General features: G+C 40.1%; 1 protein-coding gene across 8 annotated transcripts in view; it reads left to right on the forward strand.

Annotated features, from left to right (window-relative positions):
• Positions 1 to 16,688, forward strand: part of LOC106061977 (neuron navigator 3-like) — a 474,243-nt gene that overhangs the window by 278,604 nt on the left and 178,951 nt on the right. Inside the window, exon 1 of one of the 8 annotated variants that reach the window (XM_056032705.1) lies at positions 12,929 to 13,453. The exons of the other annotated variants lie outside the window; for them this stretch is intronic. Within the exon in view, the coding sequence (XP_055888680.1) occupies positions 13,381 to 13,453 (73 nt within the window). The 5' untranslated portion in view covers positions 12,929 to 13,380. Of the gene's footprint in view, positions 1 to 12,928; positions 13,454 to 16,688 lie in introns of those variants that run through there. 8 annotated transcript variants of the gene reach the window in all.

The raw sequence follows: 16,688 nt of genomic DNA on the forward strand, positions 1-16,688 counted from the left end.
GCAGTGATTCAAGCCACATTTTTTTCTAATCTTATGCATTACAGACGTTACTTCACGAAAAAAAAGGATAATTATTTAATGACGTCAATCTAGTTATGCATGTTAATCAATGACTTAAACTCTGCTAAGTTGTTGGTTTTCCTGGCTGATTCAGGCAACCTATTCCATTCTCTAATGGCACTAGCGAAGAAGGAGCATTTGTACGAATAAGAATAAGATATGCCTAGATTCATAATTCCTTTAATTATTTCTGTGAGAATCATGATGATAAGAGTGAGAAAGACAGATAAAATACAGAGAAAACGAGAGAGAGAGAGAGAGAGAAAGAAAGGCAGAGATAGAGTCAGCAAGGCGGCGTAACATAATTGGAGGCCCAGGCGAAGTGGCCCTAATAGAAAAGATAACTACAAAATAAACAGCGAACTAATAAAATAACGCAATTAATTTTATTAATTGGGGCACAACTTTGGCTATCTCTTCTCTAAAGATTTGTTATGAGTCCTTAACGATGTCCCTGCCAATGGGAGGTCCTAGACGGCTGTTTGCAGTAAGACCGGCCGTAGTGTGAGAGATCTACAGAGAGGGAGAAAAACATACAATAAAAATTGAACCCTGAGAATTTGTTTATAAAAATATATATTATTAGATGCAGAAACAACAAAAGATTTACTTTTATTGAAACAAGTCGATTCGTGCAGCGCTCTTCACGTCACCGCCAACCAGACACTTAGTCAAACTGATCGTCTGCTGGTTCTATAATTAACCATCGAGCAAGGCATTCAAAGTTTACTCCCTTCCTCCCCCTCCTTTCAACCCCCCCCCCCCCCCGCATCTTGCAAGAAAAAAAAAGGGGGGGGGGCGGAAGAAATGGGAGCGTGGAAAGCAGCGATGGCCAGGACGGGGTTGGTGGAAGAAGAGATTGGGTGAGCACTGCGCTGTAATGAGGATGAGTTCGCGTCGTGCCAGTCAAAACAGAACGGGTTGATTAGTGTGAGCAGAGATGGAGGCTGGTTAGAGGGGGGGGGGGTTGTATTATGTTTGAGTCTGCTCACAGCTGGGAGGAGTTTGGTGAAAGGAGTGGGGGGGGGGAGCGCTGTAAACATGAGCGTGTACTGTGTTACTCTCCCCAGACATGTTAATAAGATCTTTGTTTAGCCGAACACATTAAGGAAGGTGGGTCGGGGTGGAGGGTGAGGATCATGATGAGGGGTGGGGGAGGGGACGGACGTGTTACAAAAGTGATGTGGAGAATCATACAGAGAGGTTTTGAAAAAAAAATCAACAACAAAGATTGTTAGCGATTTTATTGGAAAGTCTGAACTTCGGTTATCATTAGTTTATGCATACATTAAACTCGCTTTCTTTGTGTTCAAACATCAACAACAGACCATCTGACTAAAGTATGAGTTGCTGTCATCTAATGCTGCAACATGACCCTGACCGATAACTTTCACTACGTCATTCATATAAAACCAGTGACTTGGCAGAATTTAAGTCATTGGTTAATATGCATGACTGAATGCATGACGCTTAGGACGTAATCATCTTCTTTTTTGAAGTAACGTCTATATTATTTAAGATAAGATATATATTATTAAAAGTCTTTGATTTACACGAATAATTCATTTAACTGTGAACATTGCTGTTTGCTATGATCATAACACAGAGACTTACTTTATCAAATCATAATTCATAGCATGGGCGTAGCCAGGAATTATTTTCGGGTGTGTGTGTGCATGTGCTTGTGCTTGTACATAATTAATCTTTATTACATTCTGACCCTTCATTCTTTCGGAAGACGTTTATTGTACCCTACAATAGAATATATTCTTCCTGGAGTCAGTGGAACAATTTTAGACTCCCCGCCCTTGCCTGTGAGCTCCCCCAGCGGGGTTCGGGGCTGAGCCTCGCCTCCAAACACCATTTCCGGTATTGCAAGCCATTAAAATGCATATTCTGAGGTATCAATAGTGCATTATCCTGCTATTAAAAAGTTTTATATCAAAGACCTAATCTGCTTTACTTACTTAGATCCTCAGGCGCAGTTCGGCGCATTTGCGCCGCAAGCTGCCTCCATAAAAATCTCTCACTGGCAATGTCTGAAGCCTCTTCCCCACTACTCTGAGTTCCTCAATGAAAGTGTGGCGCCAAGTTGTGCTAGGATTTCCCTGTTTACGCTTTCCTCGTAATGGCCTCTATGTCATCTCAACTCTTATTATGCGTAATTCATTTTGTCGGAGAACATGTCCCGCAAACCTCATGCGACGTTGTATCACAACCTTATTAAGCTGTCAACTCCCAGTTCGGCATAGGATTTCCTTGATTGAGACCCGATCTCTATAACTGACTCCTAAAATCCGTTTTAGTCATCTTTGTTGAGTCACATTTAGTCTTGTTCAATTTCGGCAGATGAATATTCACTGGACTTTGAGCCACTGGTAGAAATGTGTAACCTCTCTTGGCTACGCTCTTGGAATTAGGTGACTGAAGTTTGCTTTAAATTTTATATCGAAAAGGGAAGTTTTATCGTCAAAATCATCTGTTGGGGGGTTTAAAACTAAAAAATCTCTGGAGTTTTATTTTTAACAAATTCAAAACCCCCTTAGCTACGCTCATAGAATTTGGTGAATTTTGTTTGCTTTAGAATAATATTGAAGAGAGAGGTTTTCAACCTCAAAACTCTATGTAGGGGGATTTAAAACGCAAAACCATCTGGAGGGGTTTTAAACTTAAAAAAAAAAGCCCTCTGGAGGAGGGGGGTTTAAACTCAAAACCCTCCTTGGCTTGGTTACGCTCATAGAATTTTGAGTGTAATTTGATTGATTTATATTAAAGAGGTATTTTTTAGTTTCAAACCTCGCTGAGAGGGGGGGGGGTTAAACTCAAAACGCTCTTTGGCTACGCTCATATAATTTTGAGTGTGTAATTTGCTTTTTTTTTTATATTGAACAGGTATTTTTTAGCTTCAAACCCCGCTGGAGGGGGGTTTAAAGTCAAAACTCCCTTTGGCTACGTTCATAGCAATTTGTTTTCTTTATATTGAAGAGGGATTTTTAGCTTCAAACCCCGCTGAAGGGTTTTTTTTAAACACTAAACCCCTCTTGTGATGGTTTAGTATTAAAATCTCACCTAAAATAAACAGAATCAAAGGAAAAAATCAGCCACTAATTTCCGATCCCACCCCCCACCCCCCTGCGGGGAGGGGAGATTTCATTTCTGTGGTGGGGCGGGGGGTTGAACCCCAACTCTCCCTGGCTACGCCCATGATTTATAGTACAACTAAAAAGTAGGCCCTATGTTTCTTATACAAATACAAGGCTTTTTCATATTCTAGCAGCCTTAGCAGTGATGTTACTGTGATGTTAACTCTGCTTGTTTGCGTTTCTTTTCTCCTTGTTTTGTTTTGTGAGGACTCTAAAACCTTATAGTTTTTTCAAGCTAAGACAACGTCACAATATACTCTTTATTTTTTTCTTGTGCTGTCAAACAGAAAGTCGGCGTTTCCGGCTCGTGTCAGTCAGTCTTCTTATCTCGCTGTCGAGATACGTCAAGTCATATTGTTTGTTGGGGGTGGGGGAGCGGACGGCAGATTTAGGGACGTGATAAATCTGGCACTACCCTACTGACTGACCACTAGGTCATGTGTATGTCCGAGCACGCCTGGAATCAGATTGCCTCGTGCCTCGGATACTATTCTACCTCTGTCACCTGAGAGGCGCTGTAGTCGGTGAGGTAAACATGTCTGAGTCTAGAGATGAGATCTTTATGAAAGTCAATAGGTGTATAAGGGTGGAGAAAATAACAGAGTTGTGCTGACTTCATGACACCCTCCTTAACCTTCGCCCAAAGCATTGTTGTCCAAACCACGGCCCCGGGGTTATATTCTGTCCGTCGTGCAAATGTTATCCTGTCCTTCGAGACTTGTACTCACGGTACAGGATGAAGCCGCTGACGGTTAGTTCGATTGTAAGTAAAAAAATAAATAAAGGTCTCCTTTCAGACCTTGCGACCTATGGGGGAGATGATGTAAAGATAATTTCTTTCTGTGGCCCACGGTTAACAAGGGTGTCATGTGGCCAGCACAACGGCCAACCGCCTTTACTTTTCCCCCAACTAATGTCAGATGCCCATTAAATCTGGGTGGACTCAGAGGCTCTCTAAAGATCCCGAACATAAAAATCCCAGTCTTTATCAGGATACGAACCCGGGACCCCTCGGTTCGGAAGCCAAGAAGTTCACCACTCAATCACCGCGCCTCTTGTTCGTTTTTACTCGTCATTTGTTTGTCTGTTTTTTTGGTGGTGGGGGGGGGTGTCAAAATTTTGAAAATGAATATGGTCATCAGGCTTTTGTAGCCTAGGCACAACTGGGCCACAGAATCAAGCGACCGTAGTAAGTAATCTTAATTCTTATCCCCTAGTTGTAAGCCTATGAAGTAAGTCAATATAGTTCTCAGGTAAATGTGCATGTGTGTTTAAGATAATCAGCAATATTAACGGTGTGTCAACATCAGTGATGCAATATATTATGTCTAAGAAGTGTATTATAATTTTAGATTTCTGTTTGGCATTTCATCTATTGCAGCCTGTTACTTGCAGAGGGCTGGCTCAATTGTGTCGATGTTAAGGCTTTTAATAGTTTCAACTTAAGCTGTTGGTGTGTGTGTGTGTTTTGTTGTGTGTGTTTTGTTAGTTCCTTTCCGATATACGCTTACAGAATATTTGGCTATAGGTTGGTGAGCTGAAGTGGCTCAAATGTATAGCCCGAATCGCCAGCAGAACAATAATGGATGACTCAGGGCAAGATTTGAACACAAGATCAATGTGAAGATTAGACTGTGGTCTAATGTATCGAGGACTGTTCGTGGCTTCTTTATTTGTATGAATATTCAGGGAGGACTATGGCTGTATTACACTGTACGATGCGTTTTAATCGTTATGTGCTAATCAAGCAATATGTCACATTCCATACAGTCACTTTTTATGCAGCGTTCATTCATTCAGAACTTTACTGCACGCAGACAATCTCTCTCTCTCTCTCTCTCATTTTCTCTCACTCTCTTCAGCTCTATCTTCTTTGTCAATATATCTGCCCCCCTCCCTTCTATTTTTTTTACTCAATTTCTTTTACTTTCCAAATCTTGACTGTTCCATTTTTTTTTGTCATCTCTCTCACTCTCTCTCTCTTTCCTTCTTTCTCTCTCTCCCTCTCACTCTCTCTCTCTTTCTCTGCCAAATAATGCACACTGTACATACATCTATGAATATACCACACACATCCGCAGGTTGAGACTGTATCGATCTATGAGTCATGTCTCGCTTGGCCTGATCCCAACCCCGACCTTACCCAACCCACACCAGCATTTTTTTTAAACAACTTACTATTGGCCAACATCAACACGCTGAAGGTCATTTGACTATCATCTCTCTCTCTCTCTCTCTCTCTCAGTTTATCTCTTGTTCTGTCTGTTTGTTGTTTTTTTTGTCTGTCCGTCTCCTTGTCTGTTATTCTCTGTATGTCTATATAGTCTTGATGTCAATCCCACACCTACATTACTGGCTTACATGTCATTTCCACAATTACTTTATAGGTTTACATGTCATTTCCACAATTACTTTATAGGTTTACATGTCATTTCCACAATTACTTTATAGGTTTACATGTCATTGCCACAATTACTTTACAGGTTTACATGTCATTTCCACAATGACTTTACAGGTTTACATGTCATTTCCACAATTACTTTACAGGTTTACATGTCATTTCCACGATGACTTTACAGGTTTACATGTCATTTCCACGATGACTTTACAGGTTTACATGTGATATTCACAATTACTTTAAAATCCACATGTACTTTATTATCTTCACAACTTTCTTACGTCGCCCCTTCCTATCACCTAAACCGTGACCTCCGTGACCATATCGAAGGTGCCGCCTTAACACATCTATTTATATGTTCACTTTAACTGCCTGGTATATAAACAAAGGTCTAAAACTAACACACAAAATAATAAAAATTAATCATTTATTTAATTAATTTATTAATTTAATTAATTATTTAAAACCATATTGTAAATAAGGAATTAGAAAATAGTGTACTGTTCTGACTTCCGGTGTGTAAGTATTCCGTTCTCCCGATACTATTGTTATGGAGTGTGTGTGCGTGTGTTTCCAAGACGATGAAAAGGGGAGCATTAGATTTTCATCTTGGAAAATGATGAAATCACGACCTGGTCTGTCATAATGTATGGTAAGAACGGCAGACGACTCAAGAGATTTCAAAGAGTAAAGAGACGTGATTTTTGTAGTGAGTTTGATTTTATTTAAAACATCATTTCATATTATTTTATATATATAGATTATATATATTGATTTATATCGTGCCTGCTGGAGTTAACTTTGTCTATAATGTTAATACAAATGATTATAAGGTTGTTGAAGTTATGTCTAGTTCTACATTTTTAAATACAATACGCTTACATTGGTTGGTGTGTTCTAGTTACATTAGTAGTAGCAATCAGGTGCAACAATCCAACAACTGACCACAGCAACTACGTGTGAGTGGTACTATGTGTGAGTGGTGCTACGTGTGATTGTGCTATGTGTGAGTGTTGCTATGTGTGAGTGGTGCTACGTGTGAGTGGTGCTACGTGTGAGTGGGGCTACGTGCGAGTGGTGCTATGTGTGAATGGTGCTATGTGTGAGTGGTGCTACGAGTGAGTGTGTATACTTAGCGTGTTACTATGAATGATTATACTTTGGTGTGTCACTGATAAACTCTTGACCACTGGCAGACCAGGCTTTCGTTCGGTGTACTGCTGGGGCCTTGCCCAATGGCAATCTTGGAGCTAAAAGCTAAGCTTGAACTCTTCGCTTTGCCTTACCTCTTAAACCCCCTCCAGTCGCGTGACTAGATAAATCTTTAAACAAGCTTTAAAACCCTTGTTTTCTACATACTTATCCACTCACAGCTTGACTACTCTCTGTTACGATTTTGGGCATCTGGACTTGACTAGTCAGTGGTTTATCAGTCCACGGCGGCAGTGTTGTTAAAAGGGGGGGGGGGAGGGTAGACTCAGCGGTCAGCGCCGTGCTTTATTCAATTAATCATCCGTGTCTGTTGCGTCACAGAATTTTTCTTTCCCTTGGTTCTACAGCTTGAAGGGATGGGACCAGGAGGGGAGACTGTGTGTGGTAAGGGGCGAGAAACTCTTCGTGTTTACGCACTGTTTGATTTCATTTCTGGAGTTGTGTGCCTTGGTTTCTCAATCACGAAAATCCATATAGATCTATCATAGCAACATGACATGTGGAAGTGACCGATGCACTCGTGGTCAGTGTCGGTTGGAGGATCAAACAAAGTTTTTACTGTGTCCAATCATTGGTGTCAGCGTTTTAAACTGAGGAGTAGTATGCAGAAAAGGAGTTTGTAATTTAAAATCGATTTCAAACAGTCAACATGGAGTGATTTAGTTGAAGTTCAAAGTTATACATTTTATCGTTTTTTTTTTCTCTTGACTAAGGTATGCATCTTACAATTTTATTTTAATTGTTGATTATTTATTCATTTTTGTTGAACCTAATATTATAAATATAGTTTGCCTGAACATAATTTGATCATATTTTGTTTTAAGAAGCCTGGATTAACTCTCTCTTGTCTGGTACACAATTTGAGCACGTTTTTTTTTCTTTCACTTCTGATTCTTGGATCAAGTACTCCCCCCCCCCCCTCTCCATGTAACGTCAGTATCGCGTATCCATTAGTTCAAAATCCCAGTCCTCAACAATTTTTGAACCCTAGACCCTTAGGTTCGCAGGCCACGCTCTTAATCACACAGCCACTACGTCCCTGGAAAAACAAACAACACCAAAAGAAGCGTATAAATAAATAACTTTTTTTAATGTCCCATAAGGTACGAAACAAAGTATCAGTTTGGAAAGTATACAATCACGTGACATGTCGTGCAGTGGACCTCATTCACCAAAAACGAACGGTCACGTGATAATATTGATAAACATTGAAGAGAAAAAAACGGTCACATGTTAACCATTATTGATTAAAATTAGATCATAATTTGTATAGAAGAGATAGGGAAACACGTGGCTCAATGTTGTTTGTTTACGATTGGTGAATGAGGTCCATTGACTGGAAGTCAATTTTATTTATTATTATGTTGATGCGTGGTAGGAGGGTGTTAGGGATATAGGATGGGAGTAGGGATATTGGAGGGGAGTGGGGATATAGGAAGTGAATAGGGATATGAGGGGGTAGGCATATAGGGTGGGAGTATAGATATCGGAGGGAAGTGGGGATATAGGATGGGAGTATTTATATCGGAGGGGAGTGGGGATATAGGATGGGAGTATGGATATCGGAGGGGAGTGGGAATATAGGAATAGAATAGGGATATGAGGGGGTAGGCATATAGGATGGGAGTATAGATATCGGAGGGGAGTGGGGATATAGGATGGGAGTATGGATATCGGAGGGGAGTGGGGATATAGGATGGGAGTATGGATATCGGAGGGGAGTGGGGATATAGGATGGGAGTATGGATATCGGAGGGGAGTGGGGATATATATTTTGTTTTATTTTCTCTAAATTAACTATGATAACTGCATATGCGCTAGACTTTCAATGTGGTGGAAATAATACCTCACCTTGATTTAACACATTTCATGAGAAAAAAAAAAGATGCAGGTTCTAATTATTTTAGAACCCAGGACTTTTATATATTTCAACCCATAAACATAGGAAAAGAATCGGAGAAAACAAAAGTCTAAATACCGGGAGGTTATATTTACAAAAATATACTTTATTTTCATTAAACATATCTTTAAAATATTGAGAGCCTTTTCTCAGTTTCACACCCCCTTACCATCAAGTTGTTATGGGGGGAAAAACCCAGATGGGATGTAAGGAATTGTAAGGTATTGACACCTTGTTTTAGGATGATTTGTGTATATTTTGAGTTGCAAGTGATGGTTAAGTAAAGAAAAAAGATGGAGATTAATATTGTTATGATCATAACAGAGTCAAAAACCATGTCCGCTTAGAATGGCTTTAATACACTGAATGACTACACAACACACATTTCGTGAACACATTCTTACGGACGAGTTACAAGCACATGTAGACATAAGAACGACAACCGATACAGAATACAAGTTTCATAACAAATATTTAGAGAAATTATTTGCATCTCATCAGAAAGTAACGGAAATCAGTCAACTAAAGAGCTCTCCACATTGTAAAGTCTCACTATCTACCCTCCAGACTTCAACGAGAAATAGATATCACTCACGTGACCTCTATTTCTGACAGCGGGTCGAAAGACCTGAGATAAACATGATTAAAGGGGGTTGTGCTGGCGGTTGGGGCGGTGTTTTCAAAAAAAAAAAGAAGACAATGGACAATTAAAACAATTATGTGCCTGTCTGTTAGCGGGTTTCTCTTCAAGTCCACCCTCGTGTTCTCACGATGATAGGCGGCCTGTCTTTCATTCCTGCAATACGTGGACAGCATTTCACACACCTCTTTTAAAACGTATATAGAAACTGTAAAACAGTGAGACCGACGTTACATCTGTCGTGTGCACGGCCCATCAAATAGTTTACCGTTATTTTGTATTTCTATAAAAGAAATTGGCGAAAAGTTCCATTACAGCCTACCTTAGATTATTTAGCTACCTCATTCTTTCTACCGAGTTCATTTGCAATTTAGGCTAGTTGCAGATGACCTTCTTAAAGTTTCCCCTCAAAACCGTGCAATCTATAGGGCAGATGATCTATTTCTGTGGCCCACGGTTAACGAGGGTGTCATGTGGTCAGCATAACGACCAACCGCCCTAATTTCCTCCAACCAATGTCAGATACCCATTAAAGCTGGGTAGACTCAGAGGCGCCCATAGATCCCGAAATTAAAAAAAAATGTCAGTCTTCACTAGGATTCGAACCCAGGACAACTGGTTCAGAAGCCAAGCGCATTACCACTCAGCCACCGCACCTTCTAGATGACTTACAAAGCTTATATTTACTCACTCCGTCTGTCTGGGTAAATTGTACACTTTTTTTTCCCATTTTCGAATTAAGTTGTAATTGTGTATAATTGATCTTTGTCAATGAAAACACATGAATCATTAAACAAAAAAAACAAACAAACAAAAAGTTAATCAATTAGGGTTTATTAATTAATTTTGCAGTATTGATAGGTACGACACCATATGTCATATTCATATCTAAGTGAATCACAGTAATCTGCTCTTTGCTCTATATTTTGATTTCAAAGATCCACTTTCCGTTCCTTAAGATACGAAACAAAAACCCATCACAAGCTATTAGCAGCTCTTCAAAGTCACTAGCTATTTCCCGAGAAATGGATGTAGGCCTCTTGAAAGTATAATTTTCTGCTTAGATTTGTGAACATTGCCTTGAATCAACAAAGAAAAATACTCTGACAACATGGATGAAAAACATGATTAATAGGTCAACAGAATATTATTTTTTATGGCCATTATTGTTGACATCCCTTTTTTCCCGCACGGCCCGCAAGTGAAGTGATTACTAAAGAGGTTCGCGGGACATGTCCTAAGACACGCTTACCGAGGTCAGGCATAACATGGAAACCGAATAGAGGAAAGCACATACAAGTCCAAGTCTAACTGTTCTAACATCGCGCATCACCTTCTTAGATAACCCTCAATCCGTTGGCACTAATTAGAAAGAGGCTGTGGAAGTCGCCTATGAACGATCTCTGAGAACAGAGCCGGCCGCCCTAGACCGAGGCCAATCGTTTCAGAAGGCCCGAACACCGACCTGCAACGTCACAACGCGTGGGCAGCTTAGACCAATAGCTCGTTGCCTCGTCAGAGGTCTGACGTCACGAACTGTAACGTGACAAGGAGGTGTCGGTCTATACTACCCCACAGACTGATACGTCATAGGTCAGTGTTCAGGCCTTCTATAAGTATTGGTCTCGCCTATACGCCAGCCTAACTGCGCGGAGGGACCTAGCCTAAGTATTGTTGAAGTCGGTTAAAAAAATAAACGAGTAACATTGGAACCTGGCAGAATGTGTGGTAGTGTCTAAACTGGGACTACTTACTAAAACCTCTCACCTCAGATCTGAATCTTTTTGCCACCTTTTTATCTGTTAGTGCAGGATCGCAGACATCATATTGTTATATATATATATATTGTATGATTAGAATAATTTTTTTCGCAATGGTATCAGCAAAAAAGTTGAGCTTTGCATCTACCAGGGCACTTACAGTTCATATCATGAACACCTTGACCCCAAGCTCGGGTCTTAATGCATGAAGTGCAATGGAGAGAGACTTGTTTTGCATAAAGAAAATGTAAAGGCGATATTCATTAACGAATTGTGTGCAACACCAACGTCTATAACAAACAAACCGACAAACAAACAAACAAAACGACGGAAACAAACAAACAAACATGCTGACATGCACGTGTTACCAGCGATCACATCCTTGTTCAGCACATCTTACACACATGTGTGAGTAGCTAACGGACGTGCGCACTTCCTTGTAATTGTTAAATATACTTTTGTTTTTAAAGTGTCTACTATTTATTTGAAATACTGTACATACTGTCTATTACTTCCTTCCCTTGAGGCTCGTCCTACGGCTTACGGTATGGATTGTACTCTAGTGGCTGATCAGCACTTTGTACTTCGTGACTGAGACCACGTGATCACTGTCGGTTCAAAAGTTAGGATAATTTCTAATCAACTTTATAGATGCAATTCCGATCTTTTTTTTTTTTTTGTTCTAAAAGAATATTGACTTGATTTACTTGACTTAAATCATTTTGACTTCCAGTGAAGCATAGATCCGCAAAATCAGACTCTGTCCTGGGCTATTCTCCTCAGCAGGGTCCATGTCCATCCTGCCATTTTTGCTTCTTGGTCAACTGATCTTCTCCATGTTGGCTTCCGTCGGCCAGTTTTTTTTTTGCTCGTCCCCTGTGAGTTCTACTCCAGAGGCTGTTTACCACTGTTCACTTATTTCAGGTCTCACTATTCTTTCTTCTCAATGTCTCACTATTCTTCCTTCTCAATGTTTCACTATTCTTTCTTCTCAATGCCTCACTATTCTTTCTTCTCAATGTCTCACTATTCTTTCTTCTCAATGCCTCACTATTCTTTCTTCTCAATGCCTCACTATTCTTTCTTCTCAATGTCTCACTATTCTTTCTTCTCAATGTCTCACTATTTTTCCTTCTCAATGTCTCACTATTCTTTCTTCTCAATGTCTCACCATTCTTTCTTCTCAATGTCTCGCTATTCTTTCTTCTCAATGTCTCACTATTCTTTCTTCTCAGTGTCTCACTATTCTGTCTTCTCAATGTCTCACTATTCTTTCTTCTCAATGTCTCATTATTTTTCTGTGTCTCACTATTCCCTCTTTTTGGTGTCTCACTATTATCTTTTCCCAAGGAATCACTATATGATCTAGTCTCACCATCTTACTATTAGCTTATCTCAATGTCTAACTGTTGTTTTCTTTTGGGGGTGGGGAGAGTTACTATGCACTTTCTCCCGGGGCGGGGGTTCACTTTTTGTTCTGCTCAAGGACATGTCCTGGATCTATGTTTTGCAGTGTGCTAATGACCCTTTTGGTCTACTTTATATTATTCGTTTTTTTTCCCTACCGTAAAGGGCAACTCCTTATCTTTTCTTGTTTTATTGTCCGTATCAAATGAAAACGTTTAGACGTCCAGCACGTAGGTCCACACGTTGGGCGGCACCCAATAAGGGCGACGCTAGTAAAAGCTAGTCTTCCGCGTCTTCCGCCTCTTCCTACTGGATGCTATAAGACTTTTTCACATCCTTTTACTACAAGTGTTTTAGCCATAATCTTGACGATGTTTTCTCTTCATAAAAAAAAGGGGGGTGGGTGGTAATTGTATTTTTGAATTAACCATTGTCATTTCTTACTTGTACCTAATGTAAGGCATTGGAGACGCCTCTGCGTACTACAGACATGTATAAGGATGTTTATAATGACATCAAGTATCGTCCCAGGTCTATACATCGGGAACATGCGCGTTTTAAATATCTACACACTGAATGACCGCACTTGTTGAAAGTGTACAATGTGTTCCCTTGGGAATAACACTGACATGAATTTAATGCATTTTATGCGTTTTTTGACTGTATATTGTGTTCATTATCAATAAGCGTATCATGTGGTTTTAGTGACAGAGTGGATCAGTTATAAAGACACGCGAGTGTGTTACATTATAGTGTGTATCAAGTGTAACAGAATGATAAAGACATGGATGTGCTCGACATGACCTCTGCATCTTTACTTCAATGTAGTTGAGCTACTTTGTTTCGGTTAGTTTATCCCCATGGAGTACATATCCCTCAGCGACAGCTTTGAGTTCGATTCCTGTGATGGCGTGTCGTCATTGGAACCTGGTGGTGAGTCTTTCTGAACTTTACATTTGTTATCCACATTATTTGATTTTATTTTATTTTCCCGAATAAAAAAATAAATATTTTATAATTTTAAGACTTTTAGGTTAGGACGTAGAGTTAAGTAATGCTAGGTAATGTGGAGAGGTGGTTTAAGGTAGTTCACAGGCGTACCAAGGGGAAGGTGGGTATTGCAGTAGCCCCTGCGCCGGACCGTAACCCCGTATGATATCGTATATTTCTTTCGCTATGCTCGGTAACCTTAATTTGCACTGTATGCAGGTTTTGTAGTGCTTTCTGGTGACTGTATGCAGGTCTTGTAGTGCTTTCTGGTGACTGTATGCAGGTCTTGTAGTGCTTTCTGATGACTGTATGCAGGTCTTGTAGTGCTTTCTGGTGACTGTATGCAGGTCTTGTAGTGCTTTCTGGTGACTGTATGCAGGTCTTGTAGTGCTTTCTGGTGACTGTATGCAGGTCTTGTAGTGCTTTCTGGTGACTGTATGCAAGTCATGTAATGCTTTCTGGTGACTGTTCTTATGTAAATATTTATTACATAGTCTATTGGGAGAAGGAAGAGGGCGCCGACAGGCCTTGTTGCCTTGGGCATCTGGCACCCTCGGTATCTTACTGGGGTAGTTCCTTCTGGCATGAAAGTTAAGAAGTTTACTCCTTCTATGAGCCACGCTGCTGCTATTAAAAAAAAACAAGTTAGATTTGTTTTCTTTTTGTAATAAAAAAAATAAAAATATTTCGAGTATGTCTATACATGCAGATGCTAGTGAAGTACGAACTATGGCCCGCTAGCCATATCTGGTCCAGAGCTATCCGAGCCTTCTGTCCACGGGTCATAATAAAAATACATAGACTCGTTTCCTTTGGATTCGAATTGTTTTTTTTTAGAGTGATGCTGGGCTGTGTGTGCAGTGCCGGATTTAGAATTTAAAAAGCCCTAAACTATTTGAGATAGGGGGCCTGTTCTATGTCCAGATATTATTTGTTAATGCTAAATATTTATTGAGGCGCCTTTGCTATGCCCTTTGTTGCCTATAGGTAAATCCGGCACTGCTGTGTAGGAAAATGTGTGTCCCCCATTCCAAAACGTTAAGGCAACACTTTCATGCGTTGAAGACCCGGGCCGGTTTTAGACTTGATGAAGTCCTGAGCTATTTGATGTAATCGACATTAGGTTATTGTTTATTTGATGAAAATGACCCAAAATAACTCAAAGAAGTGGAGGTCCTCAGCTAAAGGTTGAGTTGCCCAGATCCAGCACTGCTAAAGACGGAGACATTGAATTTACATCGTCTGCTGGTGCTTGCTCTTTATTTGATTGCGTAATAAGTTGACCTAAATGTAGGCTATTTTTAGCTGGCCTAAGAAAAAATATAACTCTTTTTTTTTTCAGACTTTCAAACCTCTCTTTACTTGAACCCCCCCCCCCCCCCAACAACTCGCTTTTTTTTTGTCGACTGTCGCGCCCCCATCAAAACGTTTTAAATACCGGTACTCTTAACCTTAGTGCGTAGAGGAACGTCTCACAAGGACGCGTGAGGAGGGGTGGGAGAATAGTGCTGCAATTCTGGGAGGGGAGAGGCGGGGGGGGGGTCAAGTTAGTTAAAGAACTAACGAATTTTTTTTTTTTTAATTCTGTTTGTGCGCGTGTATTGGATTACGTTCAGACCAAATGTCGGTAATTAAAGACTCGTTAGGATGTAACATACTGAATGGCTGTCTGCTAGAGAAAAAGACATAAAGTCTTACTAGCTTTCATGATGTACAGATATAAATAGGATTAAAAGCACACAGAAACACGTTAAAAGAAATAAGATAGGATAAGATAAGATAAGGTGCTAGAATCTCTGACTTGCATGTAGTCTAGATCTACATCTCGCTAACATTGCGATGTCAACCCTCTCGCCTTGTCGCTTGTCTCTCTCCCTCTCTAAGACACAGTTGTCGGACTACAAGGGAGGTGAAGATTGATAGACCAGGTCAAAGTCTACAGGAGAGGTTTTGGTTGTGTTTGCGGTGAAAGGAGTGTGTGTGTCTGTGGAGGGGGGGGGGTGTGCTTGACTTGACGACAACTATCAGTTAAACAATAGCGACCACTGTTTCGTCTTGGTGATAGAGTCTCACAGGAAACAGACTATGAGTAACGTATTGCGTTCGCTATAGACGTAGTAAATGTGTAAGCTTCACCTATCCCTTAGTCTGTTGGGGGCACCACACACGATCTCTTTCTTCATTTCTCTCTGTCTTTTGCCTTGGATAAAATTTCTTTCAATGACAGGCCCGCCCATTCTTCTATTTTGCTTTCTCTGTCTGTCTCTTCTTCTTTTTCCTGGTACTGTTCCCTGGAGGAAGATCTTTGCGAGTCCTATGGACCTTGTGATAATCAAGGAAATCATTACTTTTCATTTATCTTATCTTATTCTATCTTATCTTACGATAGTAATAAAATACTTAAACAAAATGTATGAGTCTAAAGATAAAAGAAGAGTGCAGGCTTAAAAAAAAAAGAGAAAGAAACAAAAAAAAAAACATTAAAAATACTTTTTAAAAAAAAGACCATACCTCTAATCTCCATTACACAACTTAAAATAATTTTTTAAAAATCTTTGCTCAAGCCCCGGGTATCGATCTAGGTACAACCAACAACAAACTGAAATGGAGTGAACCTGTCAAAACCTTTACACCAAAATTCACCACCGACTCTCCTATCTTAGAAAGCTAAGGAAATTTAACATCGACAAAACAATAATTAAACTTTTCTATACAGCAACTATCAGCAGTCTAATTAACTTTGCCCTCACCTGCTGGTATGGCACTTCACTGGCACAAAGACGTAGACGTAATAGACTAATTAAAAAAAACATCGTATATCACTCGAACACAGCTACCATCTCTTGAAGAGCTTTTTCATGACAGATGCCTTTTAAAAACACTCACGATTCTTAAGGACAACCTGCACCCATTAAACCACTGTTACATCAGATCTGAAGGAAGTGGTCGTTTCCTTTCCATTAGGACTAAAACAGAAACTATATTGTTATTGTACAGTAGTCAAACTGAATTTCCATTTGATTGGATCAATGAGTACCTGACATTTGTTTAGTGGACACAAGACTCAGATCAGGTTTGGACTCCCCTCCGTGACCCATGTGTACGAATGTTGTTGGGGAATCGCACTGCTGAAGTAGAATCATGTTGGACCCGTCGCACAGTTCAAGCGATTTGCGCC

This window comes from Biomphalaria glabrata, chromosome 6 (genome assembly GCF_947242115.1).
Source record: "Biomphalaria glabrata chromosome 6, xgBioGlab47.1, whole genome shotgun sequence".
NCBI classification, from domain to species: domain Eukaryota; kingdom Metazoa; phylum Mollusca; class Gastropoda; family Planorbidae; genus Biomphalaria; species Biomphalaria glabrata.